This window comes from Coptis chinensis, chromosome 7, assembly GCF_015680905.1.
Source record: "Coptis chinensis isolate HL-2020 chromosome 7, ASM1568090v1, whole genome shotgun sequence".
In the NCBI taxonomy this organism is placed as follows: Eukaryota; Viridiplantae; Streptophyta; class Magnoliopsida; order Ranunculales; family Ranunculaceae; genus Coptis; species Coptis chinensis.
Genome location: NC_141462.1, coordinates 92,793,698 through 92,809,997, shown reverse-complemented (window position 1 = coordinate 92,809,997; position 16,300 = coordinate 92,793,698). Strand labels below are relative to the sequence as shown.

Genomic DNA, 16,300 nt, shown 5'->3' with positions numbered 1-16,300 from the left:
CTAAAAAACTCAAACGACCAACACAAACCCATTTTAACTTAGAATCAAGACTAACATATAACAATAACACAACCCCATTTGGTGATATAATCAGTACTAACATTATCTATAACCAAGAGAAGTAAAACAAAACAAATTTCAACTTTTCTAGAAAATACCCATTTCAAGTTAACACCAAACCAGAGATGGGAGAAAAACTCACCTTGATGTAAATGAAAAAAAACAATAATCCGAACCTGTTCACAACAAATATCATAAACCATGAGTGATATTATTTCATTTAAACTAAATTTTAACAAAACAAACCTTACAAACACTACATTTTCATCGAAATTGATAAACACTAAGGCTGTGTTTGGTTCAACGAATTTTGATTCTCAAAGAAAGAGAAAATCCGAAAACAAATTTGCGAATCCATTTTTGAGGAATGTGTTTTCTAGTTGTTTGGTTCACAATTTTAAAAACTGGTCAACTGGATCAAACCCCACCTAAAACCTGATAACTCTATACATGAGTGATTTTCTAGTTCCTCTCAATGACGATGAAATAACTTCAGCAAATCTCGGCCGACCGACAAAAGGAAAGCAACTTCTCTTGTTTTAAAAAAGATGTTGTTTTCCTCAATAGTGACCCTGAATGGAAAATGTTTTCTCTGTTTATCATTTTCCGTGGTCTACCAAACACCTAATAGAATTTAGAATCCAGGAAAACATTTTCTTTTCTCTCATTTTCCGTGAACCAAACGCAGCCTAACTCTTAGAAAACAAGAATTGTGAGAGGGGATAGAGAGACATGAGGGGAAAGACGAAGAGCAATTACCTAGTGATTAAAGATGAAGTTTTTTTCGAAAAAATTGTGAATTAGAGATGTTCGAAGTGAGATTAGCAAAATAAGAAGAAAAAAACAGATAAAGGGTTACCTGAGAGAGAGGAGGGTGGCGTGTCTGCGTCACTGCCGTGAGAGAGGAGATGGAAGAAAACCGAGAAAACAGTATTTGTTTTTGTATTCTCGAAAAAAAGAAACCCTTCGATAAACGAAGAGTATTTGTGGCGGTTTACATTCGAGACCGAATTTTTGGGCCGGTTCATTATAGAAACAGACCGTGGCCAAAAAACCAATTAAACTCAAACCGCACAGAACTTTGGCCACACCTGTCAAAAGTTTTAGCCACGGCTAAAGCCCGTGGTTATTATGCAACAGCTGATGACCGTGGCTAAACCTAATCTGTACCTGTGGCCAAAAGTCATTTTTCTTGTAGTGCATATTTGTTTCCTTGTATTAACTCGATCATGTACACGTGCAATCACATATATTTGTTACATTGATATATTTTACGTGCATACACATATATTTGTACACGTGTATTAACTCATATTTTAAATCGAACATGCGAGTATATGCGTCTACAATTACATCTCATCACTAATTTTTAACATGAACACTATATATTGATTTATAATAAGTGTGTGTACCACAATATATCAAGCATGTATATCATATTTAAATATACACGTGCATAAGTTAATAAATATAAAATGTATTAGTTAATTCATAATATACACGTTGACATTATTATTAACATGATCTATGATACACTTGTTTAACGTATAGTTATAAAATATACATTTAACAATACACATTCACTATTACGCTATATATATTTAATAGACCTTTACACGTAAAAAATATATTTTATATTATAATGTATGAGTTTGATTATCTTAAATATAATATAATATTAAATTTTAAATATCGAAATCATAATAATCGATTCCGGTTTTGATTCGGGTACCCACAGATTTTGTACTATTCGATTCAACGGTTTTGGTTATTTATCGGTTTGGTTTTTAATGGCACATTTTAAATGGGTCTAACTTTTTAAGACCCAGAACTGAAACATTCGGTTTCGGTTTTAGTTCGGTTCGGATAATTGGGTACCATCGGCACCTATATATATATATGTATCAAAACAAATCCAGGAAAATCCAATCGAACATTAGAAAATAGATCGTGTTGCAAACCAACCACCCTATGTAGGCAATCTGGTTTCAAATCTGGAAAAGTATCTTGCTATCCATGTTATTTATGGATTTTATGGAAGAAGATATTATGAAAAAAAACCGTTTGGTAGTAAGCATTTTAAGATCAAATGACACAGCCAAATCTATTTAGAGATACTTTGCACGGTTTGCATACGGCAGAGTGGAGATGGTTTGGCGTACGTTAGTTAGGTAGGGTGAATGGCTTATATATAACCTCCTTTGTGAGTGTTAGGTTTGACTTTTTTAAACTAATATATATATATACATACATCGTACAAAAGTGAACCACCAATACGATAAAGTCAAAACTCTAAAATTAGGAAAACATTGACTTTGTTGTGATTGGCTGATTTCTAGACTCTCTCTCTATCTTCTTCCTACTTCTCTCTTTCTCTCTCTCTTAATCTTGATGACATCATCTTTTCTGAAAACCCTAGCCGTTTCTTGATTTGTAGCAAAACCTACCTCTCTTTCTCTCTTTTTAATCTGTTCATGAAATCCTTATATTGTTTTTCACACTTTGAAAACAAATTAGATTGGAATGATTTCGAGATTTGCTCCCTTTTGTACTGCAACCAAGCTTAGTCTTCGTACACATATCAATTTTGACAATTTTAATTCTTTTAGGTGTTTTTCTGCATCCAGGTATGTATCAGGATCTACTTGATTGAAATTATTAGTTTTATTTTGTTTAAATACATTCTGGATTGAATTGAAAATAAAAATCAGAAGCTTTATTTTTGTAACTATAGTTTTAGAGATGTACATTGTAGTTGTAATTGAATTTTTTAATAATAATGTTGCTGTTTTCTAATCTGGACAATTAAGGGGGGTATTTGTTTTGACTTTTGAGTGTTTAGTGATTAATGAGGGTGTGGACCACTTAAAATGTGGATGAGTGCTGAATGAATTTTCTTCTTTCATCCAGCACTCAACATTAAGCTCAAATTTGTGCTTAGTTGTGCTAAATGGCTCTACACGCATTTCAACAATTTAACCAAACACCTTCTATTAGAAACCAGAATTCTACACTAGAAACAACACTAAACTGTCTGTGGAACCAGGAAGTCTTTATTAAAGATTAAACATTTTATATGACTGTATAACAGATCGAGTAGATGACTAAGAGTTACCAACTTGTTCTTTTTAGGCATTGTATATCTTAATCTCCACCCCACTTTCCCTCTTAGGGGCGTCTCCAATGGGAGTGTGTATAATTATACCTCCGCACAGGTGGCATTAGGATTTTACAACCCCCCAAACATACTAAATGTGTAGTATGAAGATATCCACACTTGATAGTTTCCAATGGGCAAAATTTACAAATTTTGGATTTTAAAGCACGGTCATCATTTTGTATGACGTCTCAGTTAGGCTTAAATAGGGACGCCACTCCAAGTGACGTTCATGCTCACTTTACATATCGCCACTATTAGAGCTACAGATGGGCGTCACTTCGAATGATGTCCAGACCTGTATTTAAACTGCACGTCGTTCCAAGTGATCCCTGTGTTGTTAAGTAAGATGTAAACACGAAGGGAAATTTTACTACGCTTTTACTAGTTGTTAACTATCACATATCGGTTCTCACACTCCATTGGAAGAGGGTTTTTTCATGTTGGGGGTGTAAATTTTACATTATATACCCCCAATTGGAGATTCCGTTATTTGGTTGTAGTGGTCGTTAAGAAACCATAATTTTAGTCTTATTGTATCATTTCTTCAATATACCTCAAACCCGTGGAGAATGTCTGGCTTTTTAAATGTACAGGTGTATTGTTTGTTGGGTTACTGAAATTTTCCTTTTTAATAAGTGGAGGTGTTTATGTTGGATTATGTATGCAGGTTCAGACCTCTTTCTCCTACTGTTACTATAACCTCTTCATCTTCATTCTTCTTACAAATACAACAGCCCTCGGTTCCGCTCACACCCACTGCATTGCAGTTTTCTAGTAAAAATATGGGGACTGCTGATAACAAGGAAGAAGGCCGGGTTGATAATAATGACCGGCCCTCCTCACAACCACCAACTAAATTGCTCACTCTTCCAACTATTTTAACGCTCGCTCGCGTCGCCGCCATTCCGCTTCTTGTCACTAGTAAGTGCTCTTTGTCCCCTCTCTGTGTTTATTTTATTTTTATTTTTCCTTCAAGATCTGTTTTTTGGTTTATTAATTTTTTTTTTTGTGCAATTGGGGTTACAGTTTGAAATTGATTTATTGTAGAATAAGAAAAAGAAGATGTGCATTGTTGCCTGTTTGTTTCAATTTCTATTTTATTTTATTTTATTTTTTACTTTTGTGTGTATGTGTTGCTTTGCTGAATTTTAAAGGTAAAATTGCAAATAATTAATTCATGAAACTTGCTTAGCGATATAACGTACATTTTACAAAATCAACCAAGCAATAGATGAAGTAAATTCTCAAGCTTGTTGATTAACACGTTATCAGTACCGAAACTTGCTTAGCACCTAGAGAATTAGTGGATAAGATCTTTCTAATGTAACTGCTACAAGTCTAGCTAGATTGATGAACCCTATATACTCTGTAAGAAACAATGGCGATGGAGATCTTTGCTTTTGTAATATTATTCTTGTGTAACACACTAGGAAAAACAACAATTACTCAAAAGCAAACATACACTCCCACTCCCAAAAATCACGGGGGTAGCCACTTTGATTGAAAAAGTAATGTTTTGTACGATAAGAAATCTTTCGTTGAAATCACCTCTTTTTCTTTGTTCGTTACTTGTTCTTTGCTTAATTTATTTTACATAAGATGAACTATTTATTACCAAAGTAGGTAGTAGATGTTGAGTCCTCCTTGCTTTGCAAAATATGTGGCAACTGGCAAGTTAGTAGATTGTCCATTAATCAGATAAACCAATTGACTTTTTTCATGTAACCTATGCTTCTTTATTTTGTATCTTGTGCTATCATCATACGTTGATATTTCTAAACTTCGTGCTTATGGGAGGGACTATATTAAGATGCGTAGTTTGATAGGAAATTAAACTAATCTAATTTATAGACTAATTTACATTAGATAAACCGCAAGTGCATAACTTTTGCTGTTTGAAAATAATTGATTCTCGTGAAATATAATACACCACAGGTTGATCCCACGAGAGATTGCTACTTAAAAACAATTGAGTAAAAGAATACTACTTTGCCATAGTGCCGAAGGCTAGCAAAGTCGGTAAACCTTTGGGTGATGATACCAAAGGTTGCGGGGCTCGAATACCTTTAACCAAAGACATCAAAAAGAGTTCCTTTGATCTCATTTAAAAAGATCAAAGGTTACCGATCTTACCAATCAAAAAAAAAAAAAAAATACTACTTAACTAATTTGAACAATAATTTTTATGCAAATTTGAATTAACTACTGTCTAAAGAAATATAATTAAACTATTTTCTTCGAAAGCAATGGAAATTTTGTTGGGAAATTCAATGGAAATTTTGTTGGGAAATTAAATGGAGAGAATTCTAGGACCTTTGAATCCACCCTAGACTTTTGTAGATTTGCACAATCAACTCAATTTAAACTTCTCTTTTTGAAACAAGGAGCACGAGGGAAGAGTAACCCTTAACTGCTCGAAGATGTGATCGTGTTATTCTTTACCAATTCTAAAAATTAGTTTTGATTGAATTTCAGCATAAATTACGAATCCCTAGAAAATGTAGTCTGATTGGTGTACAACTTTTCACAGATTCAATTTAAACGATAGTACCGATGCTTTGATTTCAAAAGAAAATTAATCTAACTTTTAACTAGTCAAGACTTGAATTGAACATGCAAGTGTAATCAATGAAAGTATTCTATTGAAATATGAAAACCAATCAATTTATCCATTAAAACCCTATCTCAGAGAACAATAAACCGAGTTAACATGAAATTCTACACAAGTCTAGGGCTTCATCTGAGCCCTATATTATAATTAGCTAGAAAAAATTGATTTCGCAGCAAAAAGTACAGAAGGAAAAACCATTAAAGAAAACTGCAATTCGCCGTAATGTGCTCCTTCAATTCGTGTTGTGTTCTCGCCTCCGATTTCCCAATCGTCTGTTTTAACTTGCGCTCTCCAAAAGATACCCCCCAAATTTTGATTTCTCTTTTGCATATATACTGGACAGTAATGTGATGAGCCCGTATCCTAATTTGATCCGGATCAAAATCGAATTGGAGAGAAAGAATAAAGTCGGTGATGCCGTGGTGTTCGATTGGGATGTGTAGTCGAAACTGACTCTCGGTTTTGTTCATGAAAAATAGAAAGAAAAAGGTTGAGTAGGTGATTGGGTGGTATGGGGAGTAATGTGTTCACATGGCCTGGTCTAATCAGGTGCAAGGAAAAAGTCCAGAACATGGGTTTTTAGTGTGGTTCATCAACTTTTCTTTAGTTCAGTAATTCAGTTCATTATCCACTCACTCCTCCTGTACTCATGTGTGACTTTAGCCTAAGATCCAACGGTTTAGGTTCTTATTGTGACTTGCACCAATCAAATGGAAAGTAAAATAAGCTTCCACACCCTTGCTGGTCATGTGCCCACTCAAGTTTATATCCTTTCCTGACCAAAATTCAATGAATAACCTAATATACCAAAATTCCAATGAAGACTTGACGCTTGAATTGAATTAAATTTTGACCCAAAATGCTCAATCATTCCGGGACACTTTCTTAACTTCAATTCAAGATTTTAATGGCACTTGTAACACGTTGGTTCTTATTCCTGTAAAATCGTGAAAACATACTTATTAATTAATAATTAGATGAACCAAGTAATATAGAAAATGGGTGTATATATATAATTTTAATGTGCTTATCACAGTTTAAAATTAATTATCAAAGCTTGCAACTTTCTTCAAACCTGTATATTTCTCTTTCCATTTGTCAAGGCTGACTCTTATATTTTGCTTACTAGCTTTTTATAGTAATAGTTGGTGGGCAACAACAGTTACAACAAGTATATTTGTTGCTGCGGCTATTACAGACTGGCTTGATGGGTACATTGCTCGAAAGGTAACAAATGTTTAGCCCCTATAAATCACGTTTTTGGTGACCAGATTTCTCACTCCCATAATATCATCTTTCATTACTGGGTCTAATTGCTTCCATGTGTTTCAGATGCGTTTAGGCACACCATTTGGTGCATTTTTGGACCCTGTAGCTGACAAGGTTTGTTCACTCTTGTTTCATTGATCATTCATATGTTGTTGGTGAACTGATAGCTCTGTGTAGGCCTGAGTATTTTGGATAAAATGGAAAGAAGGGTTGTTAAACTGAATTATTTGTATATATCATTCTTTAACTTTTTGTTCTTTGATTCCAATGCTTATTAATTGCAGCTTATGGTTGCTGCAACATTGGTGCTATTGTGTACCAAACCGTTGGAAGTTGGTGTCTTCGGAGAGATGCAATGGCTATTGCCTATACCTTCAATAGCCATCATCGGAAGAGAGGTAATTATCTATCCCTTTGTGTGTTTTTTTTTTTCTAGTAGAGAAGAAATAAGTTTTTCGTACCGATGTTTCAACTTTCGAATGGTACATGATAATAACTGTATTTCTGTAATCTAGGAGGCAGAGATACGAACATGAGTATCGTGTCCGACAAGATACAGACATAGAGATAGGTAAATCTTGAAAAACTAGGATGGATGTGTTTGAGGACATATCAATAAAATAATATTTTTTTTGTTAATTGATCAAATATATACATATAACCCTAGTATTTTGATTGTTATTTCTTTTTGAATACAATGTTAATATACTAATGAAATTTCTAATAAATTTAGGCAACCGAAAGAGTGTCATCAAACAACATATATTCTATGACTACAGCCCTACACTTATCAATGTAACACCATATCCTAAGTGTATAGCTCATAAAAAAGACCAAGATGATGTTCAAAATATATATTTCACAAGTCATAGGAAAAAACCAAAATGCACTGCCAAATCTTTATTATGTATATTGGATAGGGCCTAGATTCTTTTCTTCTTACTATTTAAAAAAAATTTTAAACTATTTTCAATATAAAAGACAATGTGATGTGTTTTAGTTTGTTTCTAATCCTTATATTTAGCTCCCAAATAGATAATTATATTCTTAATGATTTCTAAAATCAGGATTTACTGATATTTCTACGTAATCTAGGGTGTTTTTTTTAGGTTAGATTAATTACGGATTTAAGGTTTTATTTTGGCTTCCTTTTTCAAATTAGAATTAATTTCTTAATTGTAAACCTTCAAAGGCTGTAGGCCTTTGACCAGTAGGTACTCTAGGAATTTCGTTATTTGCAATTGTGATTACATCACCATGTCAACCACGAGGTTGTTGTCTCTCTCTCTCTCTCTAAACTTCTTTCGATAATGGTTGTTGGTCGTATGACAAACTAATTTGCAAGAAACTTGCAGATTATATGGACTTAAACATCTATGTTTCCGTTAAACATCTATGTTTCCATTATTCAACTTTATATGAGCATCTTGAGAGAAGCCACGAGCATTTGCAAGATCCTATCAAATTGTTTGTCACTTTGAGCATAATATTATTTTGATGGGTAAAGTAAGCAATTTATATTGTAATAAAACCAAAAGATGTTGGATGAGATGTACTACACTACTACATATACAAGATAAAGGATATTGTAGAGAGAGGCATTGGAGGAGACATTAGTAGTACAAACCTTGGAGGGGACATTAGTACCCTAAATGAATTTAGACAGAAAGTAAGATACGCGTCTTGGAGACAAGAAGAGGGGAGAAGGGAGAGAAGTGCGGACTCCCGAAGTAGAAGGATTTTGTGTAGAAAGACATCTATCTCTCTCCTTTTTGAAGGGGCGAGATCTGAATGATTCATTTTAAGCATTTTAAAATGGAACCAGCTATAGCAGTGGAGGGAGAGAATGACCCAAAGGATGGATACTCATTTCCTTTAATGGAAACTTGAACTCCAGTATTACCTAGTGCAGAGTTGCCCGGGAAGAAAATGGAGTTGGTATAGAGGGGAGGGTTTTAGCCTCTTAGGTACATCCCTTATGGCCAAGTAAAGAAGAGCAGGGTTGAAGAAGAAAAAAGAGTAATGAAGCTACAAACCAATAGGGAACTAAAGCCCACTAGGGCCTAATAGATAAATAAAAGCTCACTTTCCAAAAGGGCTTTAGATCAAAACATATTGTGAATCATTTCCGTTTAGACCAAGAAACACGAGGAAACAAGTTTTGAATTTAACTAACAGAAAATTAGAATAATAAACTAATAAGTTAATTCAAGCAACATTTTCTGCTTCAGTATTTTCAGCCATAAGACTTTTAACCTACAAATCCTTAGATATATGAATATATCTTCTATAAGTAGTTTTCAATGAAGAAGAAACAGCTCCCCATTGTTTCAGGAATGAGCTTCATTGATCTGGGGAACGGGTTTTTAAGAAAAATGAGAGCAGGTTTACCTGCAAATGGCTGCAAGCAATGCACAGCTGAACTCAGCTTTGGGCTGGATTGATACTTGGCCAGGCATTGCTTGTTGCAGATTTGGATTTTTCTTTGTAGACTTCTTTCCTTTGCACTTTGTTGGTTGGCATGTAAAAGCACTGATAACATGATATTTTTTGGACCAAGCCATTGATCAGTAGAGTTATGATTGAGGTCAAAGTTTGTCTTTAGTTATTTCCTTATGTCAGGACTTTAAAGATGAGGTTTGTGGACCTTATGGAAATTTGGAGGGCTCTCATGCTAGGTCCTTGAGATGTAGTCTCTTACCGTACCTTTTTTACCGTTGTTACTGGGTTTATTAGTAGTGAACTTCTAATGTGGGTTGGTTAGGGTGGGACGCAAAGAAAAATTGGGACATCTTGGATCCATGTTAGATGCAACTATCCCTCTTTTATCATTCACGTACCTTTTTCTCTTCAATTATGAAAACAAAAGTGTACTATTCGGGACAAATAAAAAGATGAAATTGAGGGGAGCCATCTCATTGAACGCCATTGGCTTCTTTTTGTAGATTGCCACAATTAGTTTCATGTTTCCCTTCATTACCTTTGAATATATTTTCTTTTCAAGGTTGCTTGGATTTTTTTCCTGCATGATGGCGTACTTACTCGCACCGTTTTACAGATAACAATGTCTGCAGTTAGAGAATGGGCTGCATCTCAGAATGGCAAAGTTCTCGAGGTTTGTTTTTGCACTCATAGCACTGTTCTGGTAGTCGGAGAAGAAGTTTAACATCATCTTCATTTAACACTCCCAATATTACCATTTTCAGGCTGTTGCTGTAAACAACTTGGGGAAATGGAAAACAGCCACACAAATGATTGCACTTACCATCCTTCTGGCCACCCGGGACGACAGGTTTGCAACCCTCTATATCTATGGTACTTGACTAAAAATTTTATGTAGATTATAAGGATGTGAAATAAAAATGATTGAAACTCTTTTTCAGTGATGGTTATAACATGTTTCTCTTTCTTTTCATTTCATGTGAAATACACAGTATTGTAGGGTCGCATATTCTAGTTCCTACTGGCGTCACATTGCTTTATGTATCAGCTGGGGTTGCTGTTTGGTCATTGGCTGTGTACATGAGAAAGATATGGAGAATATTGTTGAAGTTATAGGTTTGGCCTTCAACTCGAGTTTCCGATTATCGAGCTATCGGAGTCAAAGATTATCTTAGAAAAGTGCATTTTTTAGGTAATTTATATGCTGAAAGGGAATCTGTCTTCCCAAGAAATCTGCACGGATAGAGATAGTTTCATCCCTATAGTACCTTGCGGAGAAAGGAAGGTGGTTGGTGTCTCCTTATAGGCCAAATTGTTCCCTTAAGCTGGGTTGGCATTAGATTCACTTCGTTAGAAGTTTATATAGGTGTTATAGATTATAATCATTTATTCTTGGACTGAATAGTGGGATCGAGGAATGGTGGTTTTAACTGTTTAGTAATAATTTGATTTGTTTGTTTTTTTCCGAGGTCATGTTCAAATGGGAACATGACAAACAGTAATGTAACGTGAAATTTTAACGATCAAATTAGTAGGAACCTTATCTTATTTGGTTCTATATTTTAGGCTCACGTATGCTTATCTAAGGTGCAAACCCAACAGACTGCATTCTTTATTCAGAACCAAATGGTAATTACGTGTGCAAGGTATTTCTGCTGTCTCCAGGGATAAAATATGTCTTCGCCCTCTCCTTGAAAAAAATCTCCCTTGAAAGAGTTTCCAATTCAACAAGCTCAAGAGTCTCTAATGCAAAAGAAAAAAACAAGTCAGAGTCTGTGATCAAGCCTGGGTTGGCCGGTATCAGGAAAACAGTATGGACTTAGCAGTTAAGTCCAATATAAAATAACTCGAACTATTTACAACTTGAACCTGGCATCGGCCTAAATTTTGAACAGAGAATGGCATAGGACAATATTGCATTTTAATTTTGGTTCTAGTTATGGTCAGCAGATAATTATAATTAGGGCTCAATGACAAACCATGTTGACTAGACTTACAAAGATGGTATTGTCCTTTATTGTTTATTATTTTTAAGAGCATGTCTTCAGTGCGCGAGATGTATGGTGCGCAGGTAATACACACGCACCCTTTGGTATGAGTGGCCCAGATTTGATAGCATACCATACGACCTGCGCACCATAGATTTAGCCTATTTTTAAACTCAACTCTTCTGCTCACTAAGTCACAACTAATAAAAGCTGAAAAAAAACACCATTTTTAAATTTGCACATTCATATTACAATCTCACCGACCAACTAAAAGTACTTGAATGTATCAATTTAATAAAGTTACCATTTTCAAACATGCACAATTTTGATTTCTTTAAATACCCGATTGAAACCATAATCTACAAAATTTGAAAGCCCTATTTTCTAACAATTTGAAAATGAGAAATTTGAATCAATATGTTGATGAAGATTTGGAAAGAATTGAAAATGAATATAATGAAGACTAAAATAATAATGATTTACCAGTAAAACCCTAGCTTATTTTGTGATTTATCTTATGAGATTTTTTGACTTAACCCCGCAAAGTTTGTCCCCTTTTGTGAATATCCCCCATTTTCAAAATCTTTAGTGATTGCTTTCCACTCAGTCAATTTTCTATGTAACGGGCGGTGATATTTAGCATAATGGCAAATTTTCCCCATTTTGCAATCTCCATTTTATTCTCCGCCTACAGTCACTCACCTCCACCACCAGTATATTCCCCTCCACCTCTAGTCCACTCACCGCCACCCACTCCAATATATTCACCTCCACCTCCAGTCCACTCGCCACCACACTGATTGCCAGTTTTAGCAAATCGGGGAATTTTGAAATTGTCCAGCAACTAATGACAAAGATGACTGAACAAGGTCTTGTACCCAGTGTGGTTACCTTTGGTGCAGTAATATTCCAAGGGTATTGCAAGGCTGGCAAACTCAATAAAGCGTCGGAAATTTTCAGAACTCATGGGTTCCACTTCAAAAGTTCCACCCAATACCGTGATATACAATATTTTGATTGATTCTCTTTGTAAAGAAAAGAAGATCGAAGATGCAGTTGCTTTGATGGATGACATGAAAGTTAAAGGAATACTCCCAAATGTAATTACTTACAATGCCATGTTCAGAGGTCTTAGGAGGAAAAATGGTTGGATAAAGCGAGGAAAAATGGTTGGATAAAGCGTACAAACTGATGGATAATGTGAGGGAGTAATATCCATAACCAATGGATACTAGACACGTGTCCAGCACATACAGAACTACTAACCGACCTAGTATTTTTGTTCTCAGAACTCGCTTCATAGTGACTCGAATCAGGCAAGCAATATAATCAACTCATGTCCAGAGCGACTTCATCACCAATCGATCCCACACCATCGTCCTGCGAGCTCGCTTCAAAGTGACTCGAGATGAATGGACGATCTCATCCAGAAGCGACATTCATAGCGTTCACTCATTTCGTTCCACAACGGCTCGTAACGTATATCTTTATTACAGCTATTAAGGCTGGAGCTTCAGGCACGCTTCATGATAAATTTCCATAACTCGCAATCAAGACTGAGGAGTGACCTGAAGACTGATCTGACCTGATGCGGGAATGCGAGAGGCGCAGACACCTTGCCTATATAAAGAGGATGACGAACTACGTCTGACCTGATTTAAGTCCCCCCCCCCCCCAGAGAGAAAACTTGATAAGTAGGCAGTTCGTCCATACGAACTCGGTCAAATCCAACCCCAAACACCATCTTCCCCATAAACTGCCTACATTTGTAAGGTTAACCAAACTTAACCCTTACATTGGCGCCGTCTGTGGCTCGATTTCTTGAGTTCACAACCATTCAACCAGAAAAACTTTCAAACAAATCTCAAGCCCACGAAGCATGGACATCCTACAAGAACAAATGAAGAACATGGCCGCCTATATGGGAACCATGAATGACAGTATCACCCTACAATAGGAAAACACCCCACTCAAAAGTTAGGTGGCAGCACAGAACCCCAACGGAGTCACCGCTGATGACGGTATTAACGGTGAACCAGCAAATCAACGAGCTGTCCCAGCGAATTGACCAGGAGAACTGTGAAGAAGGACGCCACTCAGATCGTCCAGAAGATGCTGAAAACTTATCGAGCATCCCCATTCACAACAGAGGTAATCAGTAAACCCTCCCCACACGATTTTATTCAGCCACGCTTTACGATGTATGATGGCAGTACGTGTCCTGGTCAACATATAGCTCGCTACATCTAGAGCCTCGCACTCTACAGTGCACAAGAGTTCGACTACTTGTAATGCCGCTTGTTTCCTGCAAGTCTGAAAGAAGGAGCCCTCGACTGGTTCTACTCACTGGAGCCAAACTCCATCGATAGCTTCCAAAAGTTAACCGACCAGTTCGCTAATCATTACGTCCATAATAGACGTAAGAAAACCGACGTCGACTCACTCTTCATACTGTCTCAGAAGAAAGATGAGTCAATCTGCTCCTTCTTAGGGCGATTCAAGACAGACTTGCTGTCTATAGAAAGCAACCTCAAAGAGTCCTTTGTAACCTTGGCATTCACCAAGGCAATCCGAAAAAACACCTGGCTATATAGGTCACTCATGAAGGAGTGTCCTGAAAAACTGGAAGACTTGTACACTCGCGTGTACAAATATATAAAGTTATAGGAAGCTTTAGATCACGATGGTGAACAAAAGGAAGTCGCAACAATCTCGAGACGCTTCCTGCCCTCAAAACGCGACCCGCACCACAAGACGTGCACAGGTACCGGGGCGCACACGGCGCCAAAGTTCGCCGGCCGACAAGATCTCTAAACTACATACAGGAGAAAATAAAAATAGCGGCCTATTACTGACCTGAGATAAAGCGGCCAGAAGACACACCAGGAAAGCCATACTGCGCTTTCCACGAAGCAAAGTGTCATGAGACCAACGAATGCCACGGACTCAAGCACTGCCTCCAAGACCTCATTGAGGTAGGCCATATCAAGCATTATACATATATAGCCAATGGCAACCTATGCCATAAGCTCATGGCTCGCAGAGAGTGAAGCCGAACTCCTCCACGCAACTACAACCGAGATCGCTCCTGCCCTTGAGGACGCTCTATGAATCGATCTCGTCACGATCATCGCCAACATTCATCTGACATAGATAACAATAGAACGATCAACATGATCACCTTCCAGGACGACTCTGTCACGTCCATGAGGGAGAAAAAGAGACGGGTAGGCGCCTTCCAAATAGTCTACCAGTTCTCCTCACAAGTGGCTCCTGCCCCACACGCAATTTCCCGTAACTCTGGAGACATCACTTTCACTGAGGCCGACCTCCACAAGGTATGTCTCCCACACAATGACGACTTGGTGGTCCACGTCAAAATCAACGATTGGACTGTCAAGCGCGTCTTGATCGACCCAGGTAGTTCGTGTGACATCCTATTCTACCGCACCCTTAAGGAGATGAACATGCCCATGTCAGTCATGATCGATCCAATAGCCCCCCTCTATGGCTTCAACGGATCACGAGCCGACCTAATAGGAGACATCATTCTACCTATCTCAGTTGGGTTGCACGAAGACAAGGTCAACATCAATACGCGCTTCAGCGTTTTGGATGTCAACTCATCCTATATTGCTATTTTAGGATGACATTGGATCCACAAGATGCAAGCAGTGCCATTAACACTCCATCAAGTTTTACGCTTTCCTGGCCCTAGAGGCATGATGGAGCTCAGAAGCAACTAGCTCGATGCCTACAATTGTAATCAGATCCTCTCAGTTAACAAGCTTGCTGGGGTTTCACTCAAAAAGTCAAAAATATCAGAGAGATCGCCAAAACTAAGATGGCCAAAAACTTCATCTTTGAGGTCAAGACCTTGACTAAGACCCCCCACAGCGAACTCGCAAAGGAGAACATTGGGGCATCGGTCAAAACATCTTTCTAGAAGTCCAGACCCCGTCCAGAGGTCGCCCCACCGCTTCAGGTCAAGGAGACACCGTAAGAGACCAAGACCTCAGAGGTCGTTCAACCCATTGAGGCGGCTGTTCAGACAGAGTTGAAGGAAAAGGTCAACCTAGGAACTGAAGAGGACCCTAAGTCCATGTATGTAGGAGCTAACCTTGATCCTACTCTCAAGGCACAACTTGTAAGCTTTTTATCATTAAATGAAGATGTTTTTGCTTGGTCATACATTGATGTGCCTGGAATTGATCATAATATTGCATGTCATAAGTTAAACGTTAACCCAAATGCTAAACCAGTTTGCCAACGACCTCGAAAGTTATCCTTTATATTTCAAAAAATAATCAATGAAGAGGTCGAAAATCTCAAAAAGGTTGGCTTCATTAGGAAGGTCGATTACCCCAAATGGGTTGCTAACATAGTAGCAGTCCCAAAAAAGAACGACACAGTTTGCCTTTATGTGGACTTTACCAACCTAAATCATGAAACTCCTAAGGATAGTTTCCCATTACCAAGAATCGACCGACTTGTGGACCAGACCTGTGGCCGCGAGCTCTTGTTATTCATGGATGCCTACAGTGGCTACAACCAAATCCCACTAGCAGAAGAAGACCAAAAGAAAACTTCATTCGTAACAAAGCAAGGGATTTACTGTTACAACGTCTTACCGTTTGGCCTTAAGAACGCTGGAGCGACCTACCAGTGACTCATCACCGATATGTTCCAAGACATGTTAGGTGACACCATGGAAGTCAACATAGACGACATGGTCATCAAAAGCAAGAAAGCTGGAGATCACTTAGATCA

At 37.3% G+C, this 16,300-nt stretch overlaps 1 protein-coding gene across 1 annotated transcript; it reads left to right on the top strand.

Moving 5' to 3' along the window:
• Positions 1–2,278: 2,278 nt before the first annotated feature.
• On the top strand, positions 2,279–11,113 carry LOC147490031 (CDP-diacylglycerol--glycerol-3-phosphate 3-phosphatidyltransferase 2-like). Its single transcript, XM_086572408.1, has 8 exons — positions 2,279–2,687; positions 3,888–4,141; positions 6,961–7,058; positions 7,164–7,214; positions 7,385–7,498; positions 10,159–10,215; positions 10,307–10,392; positions 10,535–11,113. The coding sequence occupies exons 1-8, from the start codon at positions 2,584–2,586 to the stop codon at positions 10,656–10,658; spliced, it is 888 nt and encodes a 295-aa protein (XP_086428534.1). The 5' UTR covers positions 2,279–2,583; the 3' UTR covers positions 10,659–11,113.
• Positions 11,114–16,300: the final 5,187 nt, after the last annotated feature.

Coding starts and splice junctions, on each gene's coding strand:
- LOC147490031 (XM_086572408.1), top strand. CDS start 2,584: ATGATTTCGAGATTTGCTCCCTTTTGTACTGCAACCAAGCTTAGTCTT. Junction 4,142..6,960: donor CATTCCGCTTCTTGTCACTA/GTAAGTGCTCTT, acceptor TTTGCTTACTAG/CTTTTTATAGTAATAGTTGG. Junction 10,216..10,306: donor AGAATGGCAAAGTTCTCGAG/GTTTGTTTTTGC, acceptor TACCATTTTCAG/GCTGTTGCTGTAAACAACTT.